The sequence below is a fragment of the Chiroxiphia lanceolata genome, chromosome 9 (genome assembly GCF_009829145.1).
Source record: "Chiroxiphia lanceolata isolate bChiLan1 chromosome 9, bChiLan1.pri, whole genome shotgun sequence".
Classification (NCBI taxonomy): Eukaryota; Metazoa; Chordata; class Aves; order Passeriformes; family Pipridae; genus Chiroxiphia; species Chiroxiphia lanceolata.
The window spans coordinates 23,026,563-23,050,749 of NC_045645.1; the positions used below are offsets into that span (position 1 = coordinate 23,026,563).

The 24,187-nt window shown below is 41.0% G+C and overlaps 1 protein-coding gene across 1 annotated transcript in view; it reads right to left on the reverse strand.

Annotated features, from left to right (window-relative positions):
• The window catches only part of CFH (complement factor H), a 54,286-nt gene that overhangs the window by 9,282 nt on the left and 20,817 nt on the right, over window positions 1–24,187 (reverse strand). Inside the window, exons 13-26 of the mRNA XM_032696758.1 lie at window positions 22,721–22,903; window positions 21,878–22,060; window positions 20,808–20,990; window positions 19,365–19,544; window positions 18,751–18,957; window positions 17,981–18,157; window positions 17,165–17,341; window positions 15,988–16,161; window positions 15,307–15,489; window positions 14,377–14,577; window positions 13,904–14,098; window positions 3,704–3,892; window positions 2,301–2,474; window positions 472–648 (exon numbers count right to left, since the gene is read on the reverse strand). Coding sequence (XP_032552649.1) covers window positions 472–648; window positions 2,301–2,474; window positions 3,704–3,892; window positions 13,904–14,098; window positions 14,377–14,577; window positions 15,307–15,489; window positions 15,988–16,161; window positions 17,165–17,341; window positions 17,981–18,157; window positions 18,751–18,957; window positions 19,365–19,544; window positions 20,808–20,990; window positions 21,878–22,060; window positions 22,721–22,903 — 2,583 coding nt within the window. The remainder of the gene's footprint in view (window positions 1–471; window positions 649–2,300; window positions 2,475–3,703; window positions 3,893–13,903; window positions 14,099–14,376; window positions 14,578–15,306; window positions 15,490–15,987; window positions 16,162–17,164; window positions 17,342–17,980; window positions 18,158–18,750; window positions 18,958–19,364; window positions 19,545–20,807; window positions 20,991–21,877; window positions 22,061–22,720; window positions 22,904–24,187) is intronic.

A 24,187-nucleotide genomic window follows, 5' to 3' on the forward strand; every position in this document is an offset into this window, starting at 1 on the left:
AGACAGTTACTAAAAAACAGTCCTATACCCCTGGTCAGGAGAGGAAAGAAGTTTCAAATAAAGAATCCTATTTGTCCCTAGTTTGGTCACATTTAAAGAAAGTTCTTGGCTGAATGCCTTGCTTCACAGGCATTTCTTCATAAATTGGGAGTAAATTTGAGCAAATGCACTTTTTTTCATGTAAGAATCACCGAACAGTCAGTGATTACTGTTTACTTAATGAGTAAAAGAGATCCAAAAACATAGGTCACCATGAAGACACTAGATTTTCCCCACCTTACTCAATACCTTTATGTTTTCTCTCTGTATGTCCTAGAGCCTGAGAATGATTAACCTCTGAAGGATCAGAGATTTGAGTCTCTGCCCAATAAGAAAACTCCACCAATCTGGATGGCGAAACTCTGAGTCCACAGGACACCATTTCTATGACGGGGACAATGGTAGGGAGCTCTGACACGTTTAGGTACTCACTGATGCATTTTGGAGGTGGAGTCCAGCCATTTTCTTGGCACTGTGTCACTCCTTTGTCTTGTCCTCCTGCAGTTACAAAGCCAGTATTACATCTATACGGGGCCACTTCCCTTAAACGGAACTCGGTTCTTGACGTGGTGAAATGACCATTCTCAACATAGTTCGGCCGGCATTTTACTGAAAGAGACAGACAAAATTTCTCACAAGTGAAATACTGCTAAACTGCATGCTTATAAATCACAGTAGAAGGAAGACAAAAGCAGCAGCATTCTAGGAGTTAGACCATTTAATTTTAAGAGCACATGAAGTTTGGCTTCTGCACTGAGCTCTCTTCTTGGGGGACACAAACAGGGATGGACAGGGGTTTGATTTGCAGCAATCCTGCAAGCTTCCCAAACTGCATGTCCACGTCTGGTCTTCACTAGAAATGAAACTCATGTTGGGCCTACACAGCACTGTGCATGCACGGAGAGCACCTCCTGTCCATACTGCAAGGCAGGGGCACAGCACTGCAGTGTGCAGGTGTCCCCTCAGTCCTGCCACGGAGAAGTCATTCAGAGTGCACATACTACAGGACCAAAGCAAATCTCTACCAAAGGCCCCCTTCTTGCAAAATAAAACACTAGTGCAGACAGACCCAATGTTGTAACTGATTTCCTGTCACTTGGAATACATTGTTTAAGCCATTTAATATTACCTAAACATTAATGTTTAATATATTGTTTAATACCTTGTTAATTGAATATATTGTTTATATAGAATGTTTGATCCATTGTTAATATATAATGTTTAATACATTTTTTAAATGGATGGAAATCAGTTGCCATGGTTGGCTGTTTTGGTCTTGCATTCTGAAAGAAAACATGCACAGAGTATTAAATTCTTTACTACTTATCATTCTGTCAAGGAGCGTCTTCATTTTAAGAAATTAACACTACAACAAATAGAAATATTTTCATACTAGAGAGCCAAGTAAACAAGGATATAAAAAAGCCCAAAACCCACAGCACTTTGAAGAACACTAGAGGATGTATTTATTGTTGGGAGCAGGGTGAATGATACTGTAGTGCAACACCTGCAAAAGTTTAAATTTCACAGTGATGCCCATAATTGGCTCACACTAGGAATCAGAAAATTTCATTTGTCTTGCTCATTGCTAGGTCAAAATCTCAGTGGGTGGCAATCCAAAACATTAGATGGTAAGAGTCTCTATCAGTGTGGAATTGTTGCCTAAAAAACTATTCTTACAGTCCAAGAAAAGTTATATTGAATTATTTCTTTGTCCATAGGAAATAATTGTCTAAATATTTAAAGCTCCTGTGAGATATTAGAGCAATTTCAGGCTTGGTGCAAGTCAGGAACAGAAGCTGGAAAGGAACTGGAGAGGTAACCTTCCTATTACTCCCACCTGCCAGTATGATGCCAATGGGAAAGGAAGCAAGAGGAACAAGGAGCAGGTGGCACAGAGAGAAGCCTGAAAGGAGTCTGTGCAAGGGAAATGATTGCTATTTACGACTGCACAGCTATGCTAGAACAAGATTTCACAAGGGAAGACAAAGGGATTATGACTCGCATCCCAGAGCTCACATCCTATATGTGGAGGAGCCACGTGTGGCTGTTTTACAGGGGTACACTCTGGGTGTCTTATAGTGACTGACCTCAGCAGCACAGGGACACGGGAGCTGTGGAGGACAGGTGAGACAATCACAGCACTGCCCTTCCATTGTACAGAACCTTGACTTAGAGTTACTAAGCAGTAGTGATGGGTCACGTGATGATGTATTTACTGCTTTTAGACAGAAACCTCAACAAAATACAAGCACACTCACTTTCACGGATACATCTGGGATGAGGAGACCAGCCATTCCTTGTGCATGTGACGACTTTATGCTCAGCATGGAAATCATTGTTGCAGGCATATGTAGCTCTTTCACCTTCTATGTAAAAACCCGTCCCGCCTCTTGGGAAATAACCATTTATCAGCTGGTTGGCATAACATTTTTCTAAAGAAGAAAGGTAAGTACATTTAACCACAGTAATTTCTACAGGAAGAACTGAGGTAAAATAATTCTTAGGAAGACAGTTACTAAAAAACAGGCCTCCAAGCACATTTCTGTAGCCTTCCTCCCCAAAACGACATTTGTGTGCAAACCTGAATGTAAGCTTGCTTTAATTCACTGCCCTGAGATTAATGAATCACATGAACAGAAGTGGAAGTCACTACATAAAGCAAAAAGAGCTGGTCTAGTAACCACAATCTCTTACCTACTGTTCATGTGCACCAGCTCTAGTTTGGTCTGCTATGTCTCTAAACTGTTGCTGTTTGCACAGAGTGAATTTCAGCACTTGCCTCCTGGAGATTTTATCATCTCTGTGGAAGTGTATCAGCCTCTCAAAGCAGGTCTAGAGATTTTAGCAACAGCTTGGCACACTGGCTCTATGGCCTCCTGCACCCCAAGAGCCCAGACATGGGCTGAAGGAATGTTATAGTGTGTTATCTGAGTAACTGGTCCTTTCCTCCAGGCAGGGCTCCATTCCTTTCCTGCACTGAGCACCACTCCACTGAGGGCATCAAGGAAAGATCAAGCTTTTGTAATCCACTTTCCAGTCCTACCAGTAGGCAGGAACTTTGCTGTGACTGAAGATGTCTGAGAGGAGATCTCACCTTGCTGCTTTAAATGTAAGTCTAATTCTTTTTAAATCTAAGGAGTGTATCTGGTTCTCTTGCTGATACCACGATCACTTGCAGCTTATTCCACGAGTGTGACATCTTTTCAGCTCCAAAAGCTTTCCAAAGGGACCAGGCACTGGTTCTCAGAGAGGAACCTCTAGACAAAGTGCCCAAGCCATGGAAGGGAGAATATATTGACAAAGAGTAGAAACTCTCTGTTTGTATGTGCAGCTGTGTGTGTTCAGTGGAAAGTATGTGCTTGCATGTTACCCAGAAGTCAGAGAAGATTTCCCATATATTTCTTAATCTCATGAATAGTTTCAAGAGTAAAAAATCTCCCAAATCCAAAAGCATCATTTCAGCCTTTCTCATTTCAGAGTATCCCCAGCTGACACTTTGAGCTCTGCAGAGAGGATGACAGTCTGGGTGCAGTTCCAGGGGTCAGCTAAAGCAGTCCAACTTCAAGAAACTGTTTTGTCTTGTGTTCCATCAGAACAATTTCTGCTGCACAGACCTTTGATAATTATAACAGAATTGAGTATATATTGGAAATGCACTTACTCAGGCATTTTGGCTCTGGAGACCAGCCCCTTAGAGAACACAGACTTCGATCCCAGGTCTTTCCAGTGAGGGTTGAATAACCATGGAAACAGTAGTAGTCAACACTCTGTCCAACTCTCTTCGGAAAGTGAGAGCGGATGTCATATTTTAACCTGCCGTTTTCTATAACTGGGTAGTCACATGATTTTGCTTGAAATAGAATTTAAGAGCAACAATGTCAACACATGCATGATAAAAAGTTCAGCACACAATTAATTCAGATTCAGCCTCATCATCTGGGTGTTTTCAGAAATGGACAGAACCAGGACTGCCCACCCTGGCACACCCCTCAGGAGTGAGGGAACAATTGGACTCTGCTTCTGGTGTCTTTGGCAGTGCTTATAGTTCTGTCCTTTCCCCCAGTCCAGGAAATATTCTCAGCGGACTCTAAAGGCTGACTCATGAGACTAAATGTAAATATTTATTCTACAGTGAGATGACATTGTCCTTGTAGACAGAAACTGCCAAGAATCCACATTTTGTAGGAATATGAATAGACCTTTAGAAGGACATGAAAATAGCCAAGCAAGTGCCAAGAAACCACACGGGACTGTGATGATTCACAAAACAGATTTTAGTTACAAAGACTGAGATGAGATTAGTGCCCTGGTTCTAACCACAGACACCTCCTACCCTTCCATCTGCAGGAGCTGCTCCATGCCTGTCCTTCCATTGCCACAGAGTACAACTCTACGCACTCTGTAGAGTTTGCTTTCAAACTGTTTTCTTCTCCAACCACCACCATCTTTACTGACATTAATTTCATGTGTCATTTGATCAAATTCTGTCAAATCTCCTCTCACCTTTACTTTGCCTAAACTTTCTCTCCAGGCTCAGATCACCTGTGGCTACTGCCCAGGTTCGATATGTTTTGGATATATTTACTGTGTCCTGAATGGATGGTCAGGACAAAGGGATGTTCCTGGGTATTTGTCTGAGATTGTGCATAGATGGGTGGCAGAAAAGTAGGGGGTGAATGGCTTGCCCCAATCTGCTTTAGTAGAAAGAAGCCTGTGTACCCCTCCGTGGTTCCGAGCTATGCTGGCGATGGTATGTACCTTCGGCAGGGTCTCCCATGCCAGACAGGTCAAAACTGCAGGGTCAGATACAATATATCCATGGGCAGGATGAGCCTGCTAGCCCTCTGGTAGTCAGCCTAGGAGAAGGACAACTCTAACTCCAAACCCGAGCAGATGGAGCTCATTTAGCCCCGTAAGGCCATCCATCTAAGAGAAGGACACTCTAATCAAACCTACGTCCTGAGGACCTCACTGCCACCGTCCAAGCTCGCTCGGCCCTGGCAGATGAGCCTTAGGATTAAAGGGTGGGCTCAGTTCCGCGCATACTGCGTATCACCTAAAAAATCCACTGTGCAGGCTCGAAGGTTCTGCCGCCACCACCTGCGTCTCCTAGAACGCTTCCATCAGCGCTGCCTCCATACAATCCTAAACATCCACTGGTCAGATTATGTGACTAATATGTCTGTTCTAGAACAAGTACCAATCACAAGCATTGAGGCCATGTTACTGAGAACACAGCTGCGCTGGGCAGGGCACGTCTCAAGGATGAAGGATCACCGCCTCCCTAATATCTTGCTTTATGGTGAACTTGCCGCAAGAGAGGAGCCCCGAAGAAAAGATACAAGGACTCCCTGAAACAACATCTCAGCCTTGGCCATACTGATCAACAGAACTGGTCTACTCTGACCTCCAATTGGGAGGCCAGGAGACACACCATCTATAATGTTGCTGCTTCCTTTGAGAACGCACACAGGATCACTCCCGAGGAGAAAAGACAACAGAGAAAGAATCATGCCTTGCAGAATATACCACCTAAGGAGTCTTTCTGCTGTGCCTTTTGCAACCGGATGTGTCTATCTTGTATTGGCCTTATTAGCCACCAGTGTGCTTGTAACGAATGCGGATAGAGCCTTCCCAAATCTTTGTTCAAAAAGCCCAGCCATGATGTGCAGAATGGAGCCTCAGTTCCTCTGTTTACATTAAAAAAAAAAAAGCATGAAAGATAATCTTAGTTTCTTCATCATTACTAAGAAATGTTTCCTTCTGGATTTTATATCAACTCTCTCTGATCTTTCCCACTCCTGCCCTGATTTTGATGGTATGCATTACCATCAAGTCTCAGATTTTATTTATTTATTTATTTATTTATTACTACAGCTAATTATTATGTTTCTTTAAATGCAGTTTCTTAGTAGCTTGAGATGAAGAAATTTTCTGACAGGATGTACTTCAAAACTATATGAATTACATCATGCACTCACCATATGTACTCACCAACACTGGAAGGGTTTTATTTCTATATTTGAAAGCATGCATTAAATACATACCTCCAAATCCTTTAGTGAGAGACAAGGAGATCTGCAATAATTCATTCAGGATTTACATGTGACTTGACCTCAGTTACAAACAGCTCAAGCTGCTTTCTCACCATCATTGTGCTGGTAGCAATTTCCACAAAGTCAAGCACAAACTACAAATCCAAGTAGAAGTGTTTTTCCGTCCCCGTGCAAAAATTCAGCTCTTGGAACAACTCACACAGACTTCCAATATGGTGCTGGAACTAAGAATCCTGCATGACCCATAGTAATAATTGTCCTGGATATATCAAATTTTGCTACATTCACATTCCTTTGCAACCTCCCTGGCCTAAATAAAGCATTGTGAAAACATAGTGCAAATTAGGGCAAAGTTTAGTTCAAGTTCCAGGACTTTTCTGGACTTCTTTGCAAACAAATTAAACTTTATTAGTTGTTTTGAGGCAGTATTCATTCTAAGAATTTTTAATTAAGATACGATATTCCTTTAATTTCCTGATTTTTTCAGTTTTTCAAAGTAAAATCCATTGGATTGTTTTGATTAATAAGGTCGTCATAGTCTTCACCCAAAAGTAAAACCATGCTGAACCAAGCAAAGACACACTAGCTCAAAACCACACAGCACCCTTTCCTCAACAGTCTGTGCAAAGCAAAAAAAAAATTAAACTATTGAGGATAGATTAAACAATATTAACACAAATAAAGAAAAATAAATTCAACAGAGAAACAAAAAGCATCAGAGGCTTGTGAAAAGAGACACAGTATACTAGCTACCTCTTTAAACATGTACGAAAGCATACTTGTACACATCTATCTCATTTCATAGACAAAAAACAGTCTATCAGTCAAGAGATATTTTATAAGCTTTTCAGTCAATTTACTAATTATTCCTCTTTCTCACATCATCTCACAGATTATTCCAGACAGAAATCAATGCACATTTATGGAATATTTTCTATCTTATTCTACTAATTGTTTACTGGTTTTAGAAGTTAGAATAATTAACAAACATAATTAATAAAAAATTAGTCATCTGGCTCTAGTTTATAGTGGTACGAATGTTTAAAATTTAGGCATCAGATTAATAACAGCAGTAGTTATCCAAATAAATAGGTGAAGTAATACCTATGATAAGATATAAAATACTAAAGGTGTTAAATACTGTCAGAAGAAATCTCAGTCACTGTTGTCAGAAGTTCATTAGAAAGGCTACAATGCCCCTACATATTGTTTTAAATACCATCTTCACATACATTTTAAGAAAGAATTCTGATTTTTTTTCTGTATTAAAGCTTACCTCTTTGTGCAGTACAACACATCCAACATAAGAGCAGAGCTGCATAGCCCAGGAACAACATCCTAGAGATTCAGACACTCATCCAAACACATTCAGTATTGGACCCTACTTTTTTTGAGTACTTTGTGTTATTTCCACTCCTGTTTTACTCAGTAACTCCTCCAGAGACTGATCTTGCAAGGCATTTATACTCTGGTTTCAGCAGTCATTTCCACGAAACCTCTTGCAACACACAAGTATTTCTTTTTTTTCTCCCCTCTCTAAAACTTGCTAAAGGGATAAATAAATAAAAGCCTGGTAATTTAGGCTGACACGTTCCTTTCTTGTGATCTGCTTGTTTTTTCATCATACTTTTTTTCTTTTTCTCTTTTTTTCCTTCAGATTTATCCCCTACATACTCATATAAGGTTATTTTTTCGGTATCTAAAAGCAGTTGTACAAATAAATTATTTTGCGGTTCTTTGTGTGTTGTTTGCTTGTAGTTAGAAAACAAAGTCATGTTAACTGTGTGTAAAAATGAGCTTCTCTACACATATAAATCAAGATCTTTGCTAAAAACAATCAAAATAAAAGGCAGACAAAAATATAAAGTGGCTTACTGGTCACTCACTCTTTCTTATATAAAATAACCAACTGCCCAGAGCAAAGGAAATAGACTTGATCAAATTCTTGATTAAATAAACTTAGGTGAAGCTGAAGCACTTGTTTCAGTTTCACATGAGAAATAAGATGGAGAAGGTGTGAATGAATTGCAAGATAGAGAATGAACTTTCCAAAGAGAAATATAAAGATTATGCAAAAAGAAGTATATGGCAAATTGGGCTAACAGAGGAACTTGTCACAGGTTCATGTAAGCAACAGTCTTATTAATAATTTCATGATATGTCTTGGCTTTAGAAGTGCCACTCCATTGGAAATGTAGATCATATGAAGAGAATTATTTGAGGCTGAGAATTCAGGGATAAATATGTAACAGTACAAAAGTGCCTATATGAGATGGACATAAAACATCTGCAGACCAGGTACCCCACAGTGGTGATGTCTGACTGGCATGGAGTATACACAGATCTGTTTTGTATGTGCTCCCAAAAAACCACACAACACATCCTTAAAATTACTGGCTTAGTTAGTGTACTGCTCTAGGATAAAAGTAGTGTGTCTACAGAGCAGATCTCAAATCAAACCTGAATTCCAAAACATTTAAAGCAGTTAAAACTTCTTGTCTTCTTAAAATGCAGCTGGAATTATTATTTTTTTTTTAACTTGGGCTCTGTTTTCAGTCCCCAATTCTAAGAATTTGGTCTTGCTGAAAACTGGCATTCAGCTGTTTCACCCACAAGAACTCTTCAGTGAGCATATCTCTTCCTCCCCCTTTCCTAGACAGATGACTCATACGTGGAAAATGAACTCTCACCCTGCTCCATGACCCTGTGATGATCGATCTGCATCCATTTTGCAGATACTGGTGAATACCTGACCACTGAAAAGACATTTTTTTGCCCCTGTCAAAATTGAGCTCCAAGAAAACAGCTCCTCACAGAAATTCACTGCCCAAATCTATAGTTCCTTTTGTTCTGTGGTACAGAAGCCTGTGCTGCTGCTGCAGACAGACGTGCTCTGACAGCACCAGGACAGTCCCACTTGTCCCTCTGCACCAATCTTACCACATTACCATAGGTATTCATATGCTTCTGTACCTGTGTAAAATCTTGCAGCAGCCTGCACTGGTGAGGAACTTAGGATGGTTTAACCTTCCCTGTCACAGCAGCACAGTGACACTGCTGCTTTCCAATTCCTTAACTCATATGGGAAGCTCAGAGAGCTGGAAAAACATTGAAACAGAGCGTAAAAAGGCTGCGATTTCAACCCAGACACAGTGGCTCAAACCAATTAGCTGTAAAAATACATGCTGCAGGCATGGGTTCTAAAATTTCTGCAATTTTAAATGTTGTATCCTCTGATGTCCTGAAGCTCTAACTGCTTCGGGTCTTGTCAAACTGCTTTTGGGTCATTAAACCACTTGCCAAATAATTATGGGTTTGAAACACAGTCAAAGATAACTTCAGCTACAGCTGAACCAAAACTGGAATTGAAATGGTACTTTAACTTTCCTGTCTGCTGTCTACAAATACAGGCAATGCTAAAACTCTTTGTGCATCAGCATGCAAAACCAGAACTCCTATGAATAAATTTAAGCTAAAAATTAGAAGACTCACCTAACCTAGTGAAGCAGTGCTTGTATGGATGTAATGTAGGCCTATACAAAGAAATCATCTTCAATCACAAATCAAGGGACCAGACTCAGTCCCTTCTGGTCTTGTGTTTGTGATCTTCTTAAACCATTGATTAAACTTACCCTAACTAAATGGAAATAAAATCAGGAACTTAAACTTGCTTTCCTTCCTGACCTCTTCCATGGGCTATCAATTTAAAAGTAACATCTTTAAGCGTGTCTGACTTTGTTTAGTCATCTCCAGCTTCTAACAAAACAGAGTGCACAGGCAAACCGTGCCTCAGGACCTCTAAGGTAGGCAGAAAAAAGCCATCTCTAGAGTACCCTTACTTCCTACTCATAAAAAAAAAGGCAGAAAAGTAGTTATGCAGTCAATGACAGCTGGATTTTATCTAAGGAAGCAGAGCTATTGCTTTGAGAACTGGTGTGACCACACTCACATATTGCTGTGGATGCAGCCAGACAGCCAAAATATCACCCCCAGAGAAAATATCACCACGAGAAAAAGTGCATGTCAAGGTACAAGAGCATAGGAAAGTACAGGTGGGAAGGGACCTCAGAAAGTTATCTTGTCCAATACTCCTGCACAAAGTTGAATCAGTATAAGGTCAGAATAAGTTAGTCAAGTTTTTGTTCATTCCTTGCTCAATGTGGAGGTTTAACATCAACATTCAGAGTGTTTGTTCAAACCTGAATAACTTGGAGATCAGTGTTTGGAAGCCATGTTGTGTTAGGAAGACAGATCTGAGGAAGTCAGAGTATTCCATAGGGAACTAATGATGACTAGTAACAGAAGCTTAATTAGCCACTGCTGAAATGGCATCTCTGACCAGGATAATTTCAGCATGTCCTAACAGCATTCTTCCTGTTACACTTGAGTTTAATGATAACATTCGAGCCCACAGAATTCTAGAACCAGTCACTGCCTTGGCCAAAAATCTTCATGAAAATGTGCTGTCCCACCTGTATTAACAGTGAGATTATCTTTGTTCTCAAACTTTGTTCTCACTGTGGGCTAGTTCAATCCGTTACTGTTTCTGAAGTATGAAAACACATGTTAAATTAATCAATTCAGGTGGAAAATTTAATGAGGCTCCTAGAAGATACAGTAGAAACACCATTAATTTCCCAAATGATCTGTGATTCGTAGACTTCAGAAAAGGACTACAGTAGCCTAACTACTTTGCTTTTATAGCAAAGTGTTATAATATACAGGCTTCACCCCACCTTGAATTTTGTCAAGGTTAAAAAACACCCAGGCAGAGAGATGATACAATGCTTTCTTACAAGAGATAGCCTATTCAAGTGGAGAAGCAGCTAAGAATGAAAGAAAAAAATGGACAGCACATAACAAATATTCTAAAGAAGAAAGATCTTGGACTTTTTTTTTTTTTTTAATTAGACTTTTATAGAGCTCTGACCCCAGAACACAGCATGGTAAAATTGGCAAGATGATTCACTATTTTATTTATTTACCATATCAGCCAAAGCAAAGAGCAAGTTACCTTTGAACTCTTGCCACACATGTGCATCTGTTTTGCTTCATTTAAACAAGCCTTTCTGAGAAGCACATTGTAAATGCAGAATGCAGCAAGCTGTGAAAAAGGGTAAGCATCATATTCCACTGATCCCAGCGTTTTACAGGACCTGGGACACTACACTGCAGCTCTGTAAAGAAACAGCAATCACAGAAGTTATGCTCAAGAGCTCTGTGCTAAAGAAGCAAGGAAAGATGCATTGACTGTACCAACAGCAGTGATAATCCGAGTCCTGGATCAGACTACCTGTTGGTGACCTACAGAAATCTTTGCATCCCAGCAGGAAGCTCAGGGCTCGATTCTCAGCAGGGCACATAACAATGTGATACACTCCAGGCTGGCATACTTAAGCTGATACTGTATGTGCCACACCAACTTTTAACTAGCTTTACCTTCTACACAGAAATCCAATTAAACAGAAAATAGAAGGTTTACTCTTCAATCCATGCATGCCCCTTATTAAATATGTGGTATTTAAACCACATTTAGGAAATAAATTCTTGTTTATCACTTAGCCCCTGATGCAGCAAAATCTGAATCTAAAAAACTGCACCATGTTAAGAGTCTGTATGACTTCTTTCTAGGAAGGGAGTGCTACAACTGAAGAGTTTAGGTGAAGACCTAATGATGCTGAAAAACCTTGGTATGAAGAACTGCTCAGAGACTTTTGTATCTTTAAGCAGCAATGCATTTGTCCATTTAACATTGGGAACAAGCCAGCTTGCGCTGGACAAACTTGTTTCACTTGAAAGTGCAAAACTAAGCCATTTTATACACTTCAGATACATGGTTACATCATATTAATAAGTAGGCTAGTCTCTGGGTGGAGTCTTTCCAGATGTGTGCAGTCTTCTACTGTAGGGGTCTTCTCCTCAAGCCTTCATCCCTCTGGTGGTCGCCATGGACATCTTCCTCAGTCTGACCTCTTCAATTAGGTGACCTGAATTCTTCAAGCTTGCAAAATCCTGGCTTCGGGCCTTCTATATCTTATTCAAATGTCTAGTTTACCTAATTTATTACCATGTGCATACAACTCCTTTCTATAATAAGGCCTTTGGTCCAGGGAGCAGAACAGAACATGATATTAACCACTGCTCCTAAAATTGAGGAGATAACTCCTTTAGGCCTGGCTCCTGTTTCAGTAATCTGCAAAAGCAAATCAAGATAGGCTGCAAAAAATGTAGTAATGTTTATGTTTACTGCAATTGGGGCATTAGGTGATTAGTGCGACAGTCTAGATAAAAGCAGATCTTTAAGGCCAGATCTAAAAGCATTATTCACTGTCTGTGATAATTCACTGTCAATCAAATCATATTGGCATTATGTGCTTCATCAGTCATGTACGGAATTACAATACTTTCTAGAGCATCTCCCACTTTTAGGTATTGCTCACAAATCTCAATCATGGGAATCATTCAACTTCCCTGTGTTTTCATACAGGGCCTGCGCCACCTGTTCTGTACAACAACCCCCAACTGACTGAATGCAGAACTTGACCGAACGCTTCCTACACTGCACCGGGATTCCAGAAGAGTTGGCACTAACCAGGTGTGCCCAATTAAAGGTGAGCAAGAGACAGACCCGGCTGTGCTCAGATGAGCCACCAGCAGGAACACGGGGGGCTGTGCATAGGCCACCTAAGGCTACCCAAGGTAAAACACCCCATTTTTTCCAGTTTCGGGGCCTACAAAAAAGTGCCCCCGAGGAAGCCCCAGGTGATAGAAAAGGAGGCAGCTCGGGGGGCGAGGCGGCCCCCCAGCCAAGTGCCACTCAGCACTTGTTTTTGCCTCAAGCTCCAGTACATCGATTTCTTTTCTGCTTCAGAGATCTATGTGAAGTCCCGAATTCATCAAGCCAGTCCTGGTAGATGTGTTTTAATTCCCGAAGACCAAACTTGAATATTCTTGTGCTTGTAAGACTGTAAGCTTTTCCGGATTTCTCTATGACTCCCAAGCAATCCCACCTACTAGTCTCCTAAAAAAGTCAAAATCATGCTCTCCTAGGGGGCCTGATTTGTACTCTACTTGCTTTCCTCTCTCCCCTCGGAATCATGAACTCCATTAGTACACAGTTACCACAGCAAGGCTGCTGCTGCTTTCCACAAGCACTTTGTCCTTGTTTGTGAAGAGCAGATGGAGCTGTGGGCTCCACTTACTTGCTCCTCCTGATCAGCTACTCAGGACACTCAGCTGTGACCCCAGGGTAGTTTCCAGGCAAGCACATGGAGAAGAAAGTAGGAATAGACAAGTGCTGAGAATCAAATTACTCACGAGCTTTAATTCTTGTCTCAGTATGCCACCAAAGCCAGCCTATTTCAGGAGACAATTGTTAATAAAAATAACAATGAGATCAGTATAGAATGGATAAAATGCAAGCACAGCCATTTGGATGGACAAAATGTAAATACATTTACAAAAATTGATAAAATGTGGATAATATGCAAACACAATCATCCAATAATAAAAACAAATTCCATGGCAGAACATTGTCTAAGCTGCAAACAAAGCACAGCAAAATGGGAAACACCAGGAAAAAGTGAGCTCAAATCACTGGGTTGGCTCTTTCATTTCCACAGCTGGCCTTCTTCATGCCATTTCCATTTATCCAAACCTGTCTGCAGTGTAAAGACAAAAAAGGGGGAAAGTCATGAATACCAATCCTCAGGCACCACAGAGGCTCCTCAGAGCAGTGGTCAGGCAATTCCATCAAAACTGCCTCCTACAACTCCCACCCTGTGTCCTCAGCACTGTGCACTTACATTGACATGTAGGATATGTAATCACTCCATCCAGGCACTGTGCTCTAAATTTCTCAGCTCTTGAAACTGGTTTGTGCCACCATTTGCATTCAAAGAAAATAAAATCCCCAGAGCGATAGGTGGAAGTTCTTGATTGGTGTGACTGTAGTTGAATATTGTTGCTTTCCGTATGGTTTGTATTCACTGTACAGCTCCCTGCAAAAAAGGACTTTCATTATTTGCCTGTAGATCTCACACCGGACAACTGAGGCTGTGAAACCATTGTGCCCTTTCCCCAGCAGTCTTTCTAGCTCAGGAATGCTGGCCAATGGCTTCTTGCTGCCCCTCCCTGCCTGTAGCTTACAACAGAGTTCTGCACTCTGGCTCCTCCCCACGCACTTCCCCAGGAAAGGGAAAGGCTTTTTGCTCCCCTTTCAGCACTGAAAATGCAACAACACAGCAGCTAATCTGTGGCTGAAGAGGAGATGACTTACTTCCCAGCCTGCATCGTGGGTAATCCAACACCCCCTCCACACACTGGACTCTGTAGTGGGAAGGCTCTTGCTCTTTCACATATCCTGCTTTACAACGAAATTCAATATAGTCACCCGATGTGGAATACAGCTTGGTTTCTCTGGACCATTTAGGCTCAATATTGTTTCTGTCCATGTCTTCTTCTGATGCTGTACAGGCCACTTGAAAAATTGAAGAGAAGAGTGTCAGCATTTCATAGAGATACACCACAGGTAACTGTTTTGCCCCTAGAGCCTACAGAAGTTGTTTGCATCAAAAAATCCTTCCAGCTATTTGCTCTCATCCTCTGTTACTTGCCACAGAAAAGACATTCACAGCCAGACTAAAAGGGAAAAAAGACCATAGCTGAGATGCCACACAGAGCTGTGGAGAAGCCTTTTCAGTCTGACAGTCACACAGGGCAAGAATGCAGCACCGGTGAGGAAGGCATCATGTACCAATGAACTTGACCACTTGTTTTTTGAGATCCTTCCCTTCTGCTCTGTACTTCTCTAAATTTACTTTCTCATTACCATGTCACAGATGCACGCCTGGATATCCCCAGAACTGCCACACTCAGATCGCTCCTCCTTGTTCACAGCCTGCTGCCTGTAGCAGCATCCCCAGCTTGGGAGCCCTCTGAGCTTTGCACAGAGGTGGAGATCCCCTCACAGAGGGAGGTTCAGCCAAAGTCCTCTCCTTGCAGACCTCCTGGCAGCAGAAAGGACTACACGAGCTACCTTTCAGAGAAACTCTCTGGGGATAAAAGAAGGACTTGCTACTGTTCTGCCCTGCCAGCATCACAGCCCCAGCACAAATGCTGCTGCACAAGTTCTGCCCTCAGGGTCTGAGAAAAAGAAGAGAGGAGCAGTCACACAGCCTTTGGCCACCCAGCACATGCTTCCACGTACCTAGGCAAACGGGGGGGCTTGACCACTGCCCATCAGTACAAGTGATATACTGAGATCCTTTCAAGACATAGAAGCTTGGGCATTTGTATTCCAGAGTTGTACCTTGTTGATATTCTGGCCTGGGGAAGGAAAGAAGCTCTCCGTTTTCAATAGCTGGAGGTGGGCCACATTTCCCACCTTTTCCTGAAAGAAATTGCCCAATCAGAGACAAAAACCATGAGAGTTTAACTGCCATGGAGGTCTGGTCACAAATGTGACCAGCTACCCCACAGAATATTGGCACTATTCTAAAGAACCAGAGGAAAATAGAGAGAAAATCAAATACCTGGCAGGTGAAACAGAGCAAGAGTTTCCCATTTCTCCAGCCCTCGGGCTCACAACTAGCAGTTCACCCCATTTGACCACAGCTGAAGTGCTTGCAGCTGTCTGCAGGACTTCATCTTGTCCTGCAGAACAGTGTGGCATTTGGCCCTCTTGAGTGAAGCCACCTGGGTCACTCAGCTGGTAAACTCATCTGAACAGATTCCTGGGAAAATTACTTTTTCCTGAGTGTGCCATATACATTGCAATTGTGCATGATAAGGGTACTGAAATTTGGAAAAGTAAATCCCACTGAGTCAGCCTCATTACAGAATCTCTGACAGGCAACTGTATGAAGAGAGAGAGAGAGAGAGAAATTACCTTTGCACTTTGGCAGCTCTGTCCAGGTCCCATTCTGGCACACTACAGTGGAAGTCCCAGTCATCTTAAAACCTTGCCAGCAGTCATAGTTAGCAGTCTCCCCAGGGAGATACTTTGTCTTTTTAATATTGATTCTACCACCAGCAATTTCTGGAGGAGGTTCACATGTCACATCTGAAAAGGGACACAACTACAGTCACCTTTGCAGTTGTTGAGATGTTCATCTATACAACCAAAAGTTAAAGGAATCAATCTGGTTACAATTTCTGTACAGATTTTCTGTCTCAGGTGGGTCACACCATGAAGAAAGCAATGAGGTGTGACAGTGGCAGCAGAAAATGATCTGGGACTCTCAGGAGATGGGCAGGGTCAATAAGAGTTTCTAGAAAAAGCCAATGTTTCTGTAGCTAGCTTAATGTCACAGAAGACACAGGAGCCTTCCCACATGCCCATGTCCCTCCCTAGGGAGCCCTGGCATTTCTGGAAACCACAGAGGTAACAGCCAAACTGACACTGTGCTGAAGTGCAGATCTCTGGAAGACTGGCAGCACTGGAGGAGCTTGTCAGTCTGTGCTGCTCAGGGGTGGGGGAATGCAGCCAGCTCCAAGGAGCTGTGTGAAAGCCAAGTAGCACTTGTTCACCCTGCAGCCACAGATTTCGGCAGGGCACAGGAGCACAGCCATCGCCATTCCTTGTCACAGGAACAATCTTTCCAGTTCTATGGCCCTGGCAGACCTTACATGGTTTAGATCTGGGTCTCTGCTGGGATCTGCATTGGTCAGAGGGGAACCCTGGAGTTTCTTCTCTCCCCTACTGCTGCTTCCATTCAGATACTTCCTGACAGCTTTGAACAGAAGACAGAAGCCCTTACATGTCTTTCCACTGAAGGTTGTTGAAATGGTGGACACTGGAGCAATACCAATAACATGCAGGAGAATGACAGTACAGCACATTTTTGGCCCTGCTGCTTCAAGATGTTTTTGCTGTTGATGGAAATATTCCCAGTATTTCTAGAAGCGTCAAGCTAAATTAAAGTGCTGTGCAAGCAAGCAACAGAAACTACAAAGTTGAGGTACCCAAAGAAAACAGAAGTAGAAAAGGTGAAGTCTTCAGTGTGTTTAGGTAGAGAAACAGTCCCCTCTATGCTAACAGGCAAGGTGAAAGCACAGGTTCCTACCTCTGCACACTGGTGCTTGTGACCATTCACCATTTAAACAAGTGACGAAATTTCCACCTATCATTTGAAAATTGCTTTCACATTGATAATGCACCCTGGCACTGGGCAGATACCTCTCCTGTTGAGTGCCTACAACATGACCATTGGGGATTTCAGGTACAGGTCCACAGCTAACATCTGAAAAGAGAGAGGTGCATGTAAAGACTGCAGTACAGCAATATAAGAACCACAGAACATTGCATTCCGGAGCTCCTGATGAGCAAAAATGGTTTGTGTAATGCAGATCATTTTCTACAGGTAGAAAAAGAAGATAATTTGGCCTTTATTCTGCAATGCTTCACCATGCAATATTATTTTTGCCTAAAGTGACTAAAAAGAGAAAAGAAGTCACAGAGATCAGCCGATTGTGCAGATTGGTGCTGTAAGGCATTGTGTACCAATGGGCTGGAGAGTGATGTGATTTATTTACTATTTGAAGGTAACTGTCAGCAACTGACATTTTTAGTGATGTGAAAATAAGATACATTACCCTACTAGTTTTCTCCTTTGCAGCCAAGATGCATTCCTCCATAACCATCTGCCTGCTTGATTTCAGCAGACAGCTAAGTTTCAGCTACTAGCTTCAGCCCACAAGGAAACTATTGCTTTGCTGATCTACGCTGCTTTTTGTTTCTCAAGAGTCAGAAAAAGAGGTGTTTTAGCAGCCCATTCAAAGCCTGTTGGCTCTATTGGCCTGACTCACCTGCATGCCTGAGTTGAAATTCTATTAATTCACATGCAATATTGAGAAGGACTACTTAAAAGTGGAACCTGTACCTTCACAGAAGGGCGGTGCTGTCCAATTTCCTTCTCTGCAAAGAATTTCGGGGGAACCAACAATCAGGAACCCTGCATCACACTCGTAGCGAATTGTTTCACCAGGCTCATAAGTTTCCTTGGTTCTGCCTTCAAATTGAGCATTGGCAACTTTTGGAATACTTCCACATGACATTTCTGAAAAGATAACAGAAATCTGATGCTGGTGCTAATGGGATACACATCAAAGGAGTGTACTTTTTCCACCAAACAGATACTTTAGTGAGCTATTTCAAACATCAGCATAGTCATCTGCTGACAGTGGATTATATAATTACAGTTAACTAATAATTATATGAAAGATAGCATAGGGAAGATTAAATAAGTTACTCCCCTAAACTGGCACAGATTTCAGTCACCAAAATATTTAGATCCCGTTTCTAAACGTGCCAGAGAATGTGACTATAGGCTTCTGTCCCTTACTATACTGACGTGATTTCCACCACTGAGACTCCAAAGCAACTCTTAGTCACTACTGGACTCTCTAGAAAACAAGTCCTTGGATTATAAGGATATGCCTAGGACTCACCTGGTAGAGATATGAACTGAACAAAGATTGTAAGAATACAAAGGAATATTTAAAAACTAAGCTACATTCAGAAGGTCAGTTTTGCACCCAATCAGGATTGCTCTAAAGACATTCCACAGCAAAAGAAAGCTTCAGTTTAAAAGTCTTTCCATTTTATTGCTAAATACACTTAAAAAAAAAGAAAGGTATTTTTTTATATTACCCAAGCATGCAGGAGCTAAAGTCCATTCTCCCATAGAACAAGTTATCTCAGTTGTTCCATTTAACATGTATCCAGAACGAGAAATATACTTAAATTTAGCACCGGTCAGATAAATTGATTTCCCTTCTATTTCAATTTTTAAGTTTGGATTTTCCAGCCTGGGAGCATCAGCACATTCTACAGGTTGTGGTGGCAAACATGGTCTTTCTAAAAAATGCAGAAAACAAAGACAAACAATAATGCAAGAAAATTAATATTGCAACTGCAACTAAGTAATAAATAATGCTGATTTACAGACTATGGGATACTATTTAAGGCCTCCAGTCAAAACTGAGACTCCATTATGCAATATACTACACAAACAAATAAGCACACAGCTCTTGAGAGACTACCTGAAAGTATTATATGCCATCTTAGATCAGTCTGTGTAAATAAAAAGACTGCAGTTGCTTAACTACACTTTCTTTAGCAACTTATGTTCTATTGCTTTACTGCAGTTACCTGTTCATGATAATCTTATGTAAATAACAGCATCCTCCTGCTAACGATGACTGCAAATGCATAACATGGTTAGTCATAATAAAATAAATAGAAAAAAATATCCCAGTACTGACCCACACACTGAGGTGGTGATTGCCATTTCCCTTCTATGCAGGTTATTTCTTTTGCACCGATGAGCCGGAAACCACTGGCACATGAAAAAGCTATTTTACTCCCATGCCTGTAATTTCTTCCAGCTGTTGTCTGTTGAGCACCAGACACCTGAGGTGGAGGTGGGCACACACCCTCCTCAGCTAAGGACATATGTTCGTGTTATAATAGAACATAAGATAAAGTATAGTAGTTCATCACAGATTAAAACACAAAGAACCAAGAAAACATTGATGTTGGATAACTCTCCAGTAGCTATCTCAAGCTTTAATTAATAAAACGACCATTTTGTTCTGCTTCAGAAACACCAGAGCTGACTTCAGATGCTCATATGCTTTCAGAGTCATAGAAAAGACTGTCACAGTTGCCCATACCAAGCTAAGCTGGAGCTTCTTTCCCCTTCACACATCTGCACACTCTGATGTGTTTGCCCTGTTCCTCTCTCTATGGTGAACTATTTTAGGAAAATTGAACTAACTTCTGGAATTCTTGTTTTGTTTTTCTTCAGACTTAGTTGATAGAGCTAAATGAGAATCACAAATGGAAGCAAAGAAATAGGCTTCAAATTTGCCACTCAAGGAATGAAAGGCTCTTCCTGCCACAGGAAAGAAAAAAGGAGGGAAGTAGGTAGATCTAGGAGGGAGATCTGAGGAGACTTGCAGAGCTTGGTTTGTTGCTTCTCTTGTTGTTCCAGAAAACTGAGAAGGTACAGACAGTTGGTCTTGAAAGGGAATGTTCCCCAGAGGATTGTGTGCTGTGTGCTTCTCCCATTTCCATGCATCTTTTCCCATAAATCTGGTATAGTCAAAGCAGGACATAAGGCAATGATTGTTTTACAGTCCTGCTTTCTATGGGCAATATCCTGCTCTGCCATGCATAAAGGCAGTCCTGCAGGCATTCAGCCTCTGGTGTGTGTTATATGAGGGCAGTCTCCTCTAGGTCTGTGCTTTTGAATCGGCCAACTCAGCATTTTTCTCTTTATTTCACTAGGAAGCAATTGGAAAAAATGGAAGAAAAGAAAAATCAGGAATTGAAAAGTTTTGAATGTTTACAGGAAATAAAGGAACTTTGACTGGAACTTGAGCTATGTGCTCTCTCATTTGCATCAGGGTAAAGTCCTTTTGAAGAACTGAGCTTAAATTTATCATTGCATCTTTTCTCACGTCAGAAGTGACAGTGACAACTGTTCCAGTTGTCAGACTAGAGATCATTGTCTGCCTCACTGAATTAGTGCTTCTCTAAACCTAGTTAACTGTTCAAATGATGGCTGTGACTACTCTTAACATATACATAAGCATGTAAGCATTTCTATTTCAGACTATACAGCAACACTAAGAAGCTTTAATAACAATCATTTATCATTCCTACATAAAAAGAAGAAATGGTATGCAAATCTAAAAACATACCTGGACATTCAATCTCTGGTGTCCAATTTCCAGACACACAGGTTGCCTGTTTAATATTTTTGTCAGCTGATGTACATCTGTAACGTATAACTTTATAAAACCCAGTCCTCCTTTTTGACATGGAATGTTGACCAGAGCTTACAAACTCAACACCCGTTGGAAGTTCACACTGAGGAGATGGATCTGAAAAAAATAAACAAAAAGAGCTAAACAAAAAATAGATTCAGTTCAGATAATATGTACTGATGAAGATATCATCAATTTCTTAATTCATGTCCATGTGAAAGTGGGTTTTTATTTACTGTAATTTGAAGTGATGCCTAAGACTCCTAGATTACAGAAACAAAGACTTTTTTCTCCAGCTGCACAAAGCAGAAGCTGTTCTCAGTCCCCAAGCAATTTTTTTATGTTGACAGGATCCCTTTTGCTGAGTGCAGCAAATAATAATGAAAAACCTAACCGTTTTATTCCCTAAAACTATAGAAAGGCTGTGAAATGAGCAAAAAGAGAAGGGGACCTCATCAATGTCTACCAGGATCTACCAATATCTGAAGGATATCAGGAGGAGGGAGCCAGGCTCTTCTCAGTGGTGCCAAACAAGAGGACAAGAGGCAATGAGCAGAAACTGATGCACGGGAACTTCCACATGAACATGAGGAAAAACTTTACTTTGTGGGTGTTTGAGCAGGGATGTTGGACCAGATGGCCCACTGTGGTCCCCTCCAGCCTGACCTATTCTGGGATTCTGTGAAAAGGACTAATGCACATAAAAATGGTGAGGATGAGAAAAGCCTAACACACTGTGGCTATTAACATTAATTCCTTTTATTACTTGATTTTAACGACTTTGACCTGCCCATAGTGCTTACGAAGTTGTAGGTGCAGAGTCTTTCCAGGATGAAGAACATGCTGCCATTTAAAAGAGGAGTAAATAAAAACCACTTAGTTTTGATGCATGAAACTGTAGTATGTCCGGCTACATACTGACTGCTGAAATCCTTGACATTTTGAACAGAACTGTCTCACACTCACATCTGAAATATTATGAAAATAGTATGGAAAGAGATTACCAGCACAAAGAGGTAAAGGCTTCCATTCTCCATTAAGACATTTTATTTTCATTTGCTTAGAATTGCCAGAGCCTGATTTACATCCACAAGTTACTTGATCACCATGTGAAAACTGGGTCTGATCTGCCTGATATAGAGCAATGTTCGGAATAGAGGAAGGTGATTCACAGGGCATTTTGTCTTCTGTTGAAAAGAGCAGAATTATTCCACAATAATATTGGAGTTACATATGAATAGTTGAAAGAACTTAAAAATAACTATATTTGCAATTGGAGCCAAGCCTACTCCCATTAATTGTAACAACTAAACTTCAACACAACTGGAGTATGTGTATATCTTTTAGTCAGTTTACTAAATCCCTCTCTGTCTTTTCCCCTCCTTTTCCAACACTGTAGCATGACCCACAAGTAGTTTCAGCTAACATTACTTTGCCAAACTGTTGATACATAAACCCTAAAGCGTAAGGAAACCTTCAATTAATCCAAGTCACCTGAATCCTTGATTCTCATCAGTCAAAATTATAATTGATTATGCACCTACACATTTGTAATGTACACTTTCAGTCAGAATTAGTACAAAAACTGAAATCCATTGTAGTGTCCCTTAGAGGACTGCAGTGCTGTCACCTCTGTATGAGAACAGCAGTTCCTGCTTTGGGCTGTCACTGTTGCAGTGGTAGTGACAGGAAAAGGTAATGGCTTTTCTTGACTCTTCATTCACAACATGATTTTGAACATAACATATCATATCTGCAAATATGTAATGTTAATTGTGACAATATCTGTGATGTATTAGCTTACAGTGAATTACAGACTTCTCATAAGTAGTGTTAAAGTAGATTACCAATGCAAGAGGGAGGAGGTGACCACTGTCCATCAACACATTCTATTTCCTTTGATCCAACCAATTTAAATTCCATTTTACACTCATACTGCTTTCTGTCCCCATGTTGATACTGTTCCTCAGAGCCACCAGCAATATTTCCATTGGTAATTTCAGGGGGAGGTCCACAGCCTCTGGCCTTCACTGAAATCAAGAGATCAAATCTATGCTCTGAACTCAGTACTTTAAGCACAGTAAAGTACAACATAAAACACATTGAATTTGTTGTTTAAAGTTAAGAAAAATCAGTGGAACAGGTTAAACGGATCATTGATTTATGCCTTTGAATATCTGGATTCATGTTGGGCTGGAGATCACAAACAGATATGTGTGATCCTGGCTCACTCATGTCTCTTACTTCCATGCACTGTCAATGCCTGCTATGATAAAAGAAGTGCTTTATAAAACCAACCAAGTTTTAAGAGGAAAAATGTGTTACAAGGATGGCAACCTTAGTATTCTTAAAAAAAAAATAAAAATTGACAGTTCTGCAAGTAATAACAACCCGTGTTCTAAAAATCACATAGCAAGTGATATATATAGGGCACTTTTGATGGAGTGAATGGAACTCCTATTAAGGGAATTGATGGAGTGGGAAGAAAGGGAAGTCAGAAATATGAGGTCCCTTCATCCTCTCAAGCTTCATGAAAGCCCATGCGCCTCATGAAAGGGCGTAGCACCAGCACAAGAAACTCTTTTCAGATGCCAGTAAGTTGTACTCTGCCTTAAAAAGGATAAGTACAGAGGTATATATTTTTCCTTCGGCATGAATTGATTCATCCTACTAGATGAAGCTAAAGAATTTCACAGGAAAATCCTTCACTGGATTTCTTTTGCTTGGGTCAGTTCTGTGCCATCTCCAGCCCAGCTTTTTTTCTTCAATATCATGTGATTAGAAAAAAGAACATAGGATACAATACATGAAGGGTATCAACACTAGGCAGTGGCAAAACATAGGACATTAAGGATATAGTAAGAAAGGACATTACTCAACTGAATGCCATATTGCACCTTATTTATGCATCTTTGAATAATAAATAATTTTTCAAACATTACAATCAATAACCTGATTACTATTTTGTGCAAGCCATTTGCCAACTCGCTTTCAGTCACTGCAGAACTTCATAACTTCATATTGCATAACCAAAGCTCGCAGAAATTCCAACACTGAAAGCTCAACTGTTGAGAATCTTTCACACAAAATAGGAAAACACCATGAAATGATCCCAAGAGGCCTAGTTCTTGGCCTTTTAGAGATAAAGGCGGGATGGTTGCTTTTTGGCACAAGACTGGTTTATAGAAGGTGTCTGCAGAAGTGTTTAGGACCAAGGCATCCTCATTCCTTGGGGGGTTGGCACCTTGTGGTGCCTCTGTCAGGGGGACCTGGGGCTGCTAGGGGGGGGTTGGGGAGGGTAAAGTCGGACTGGA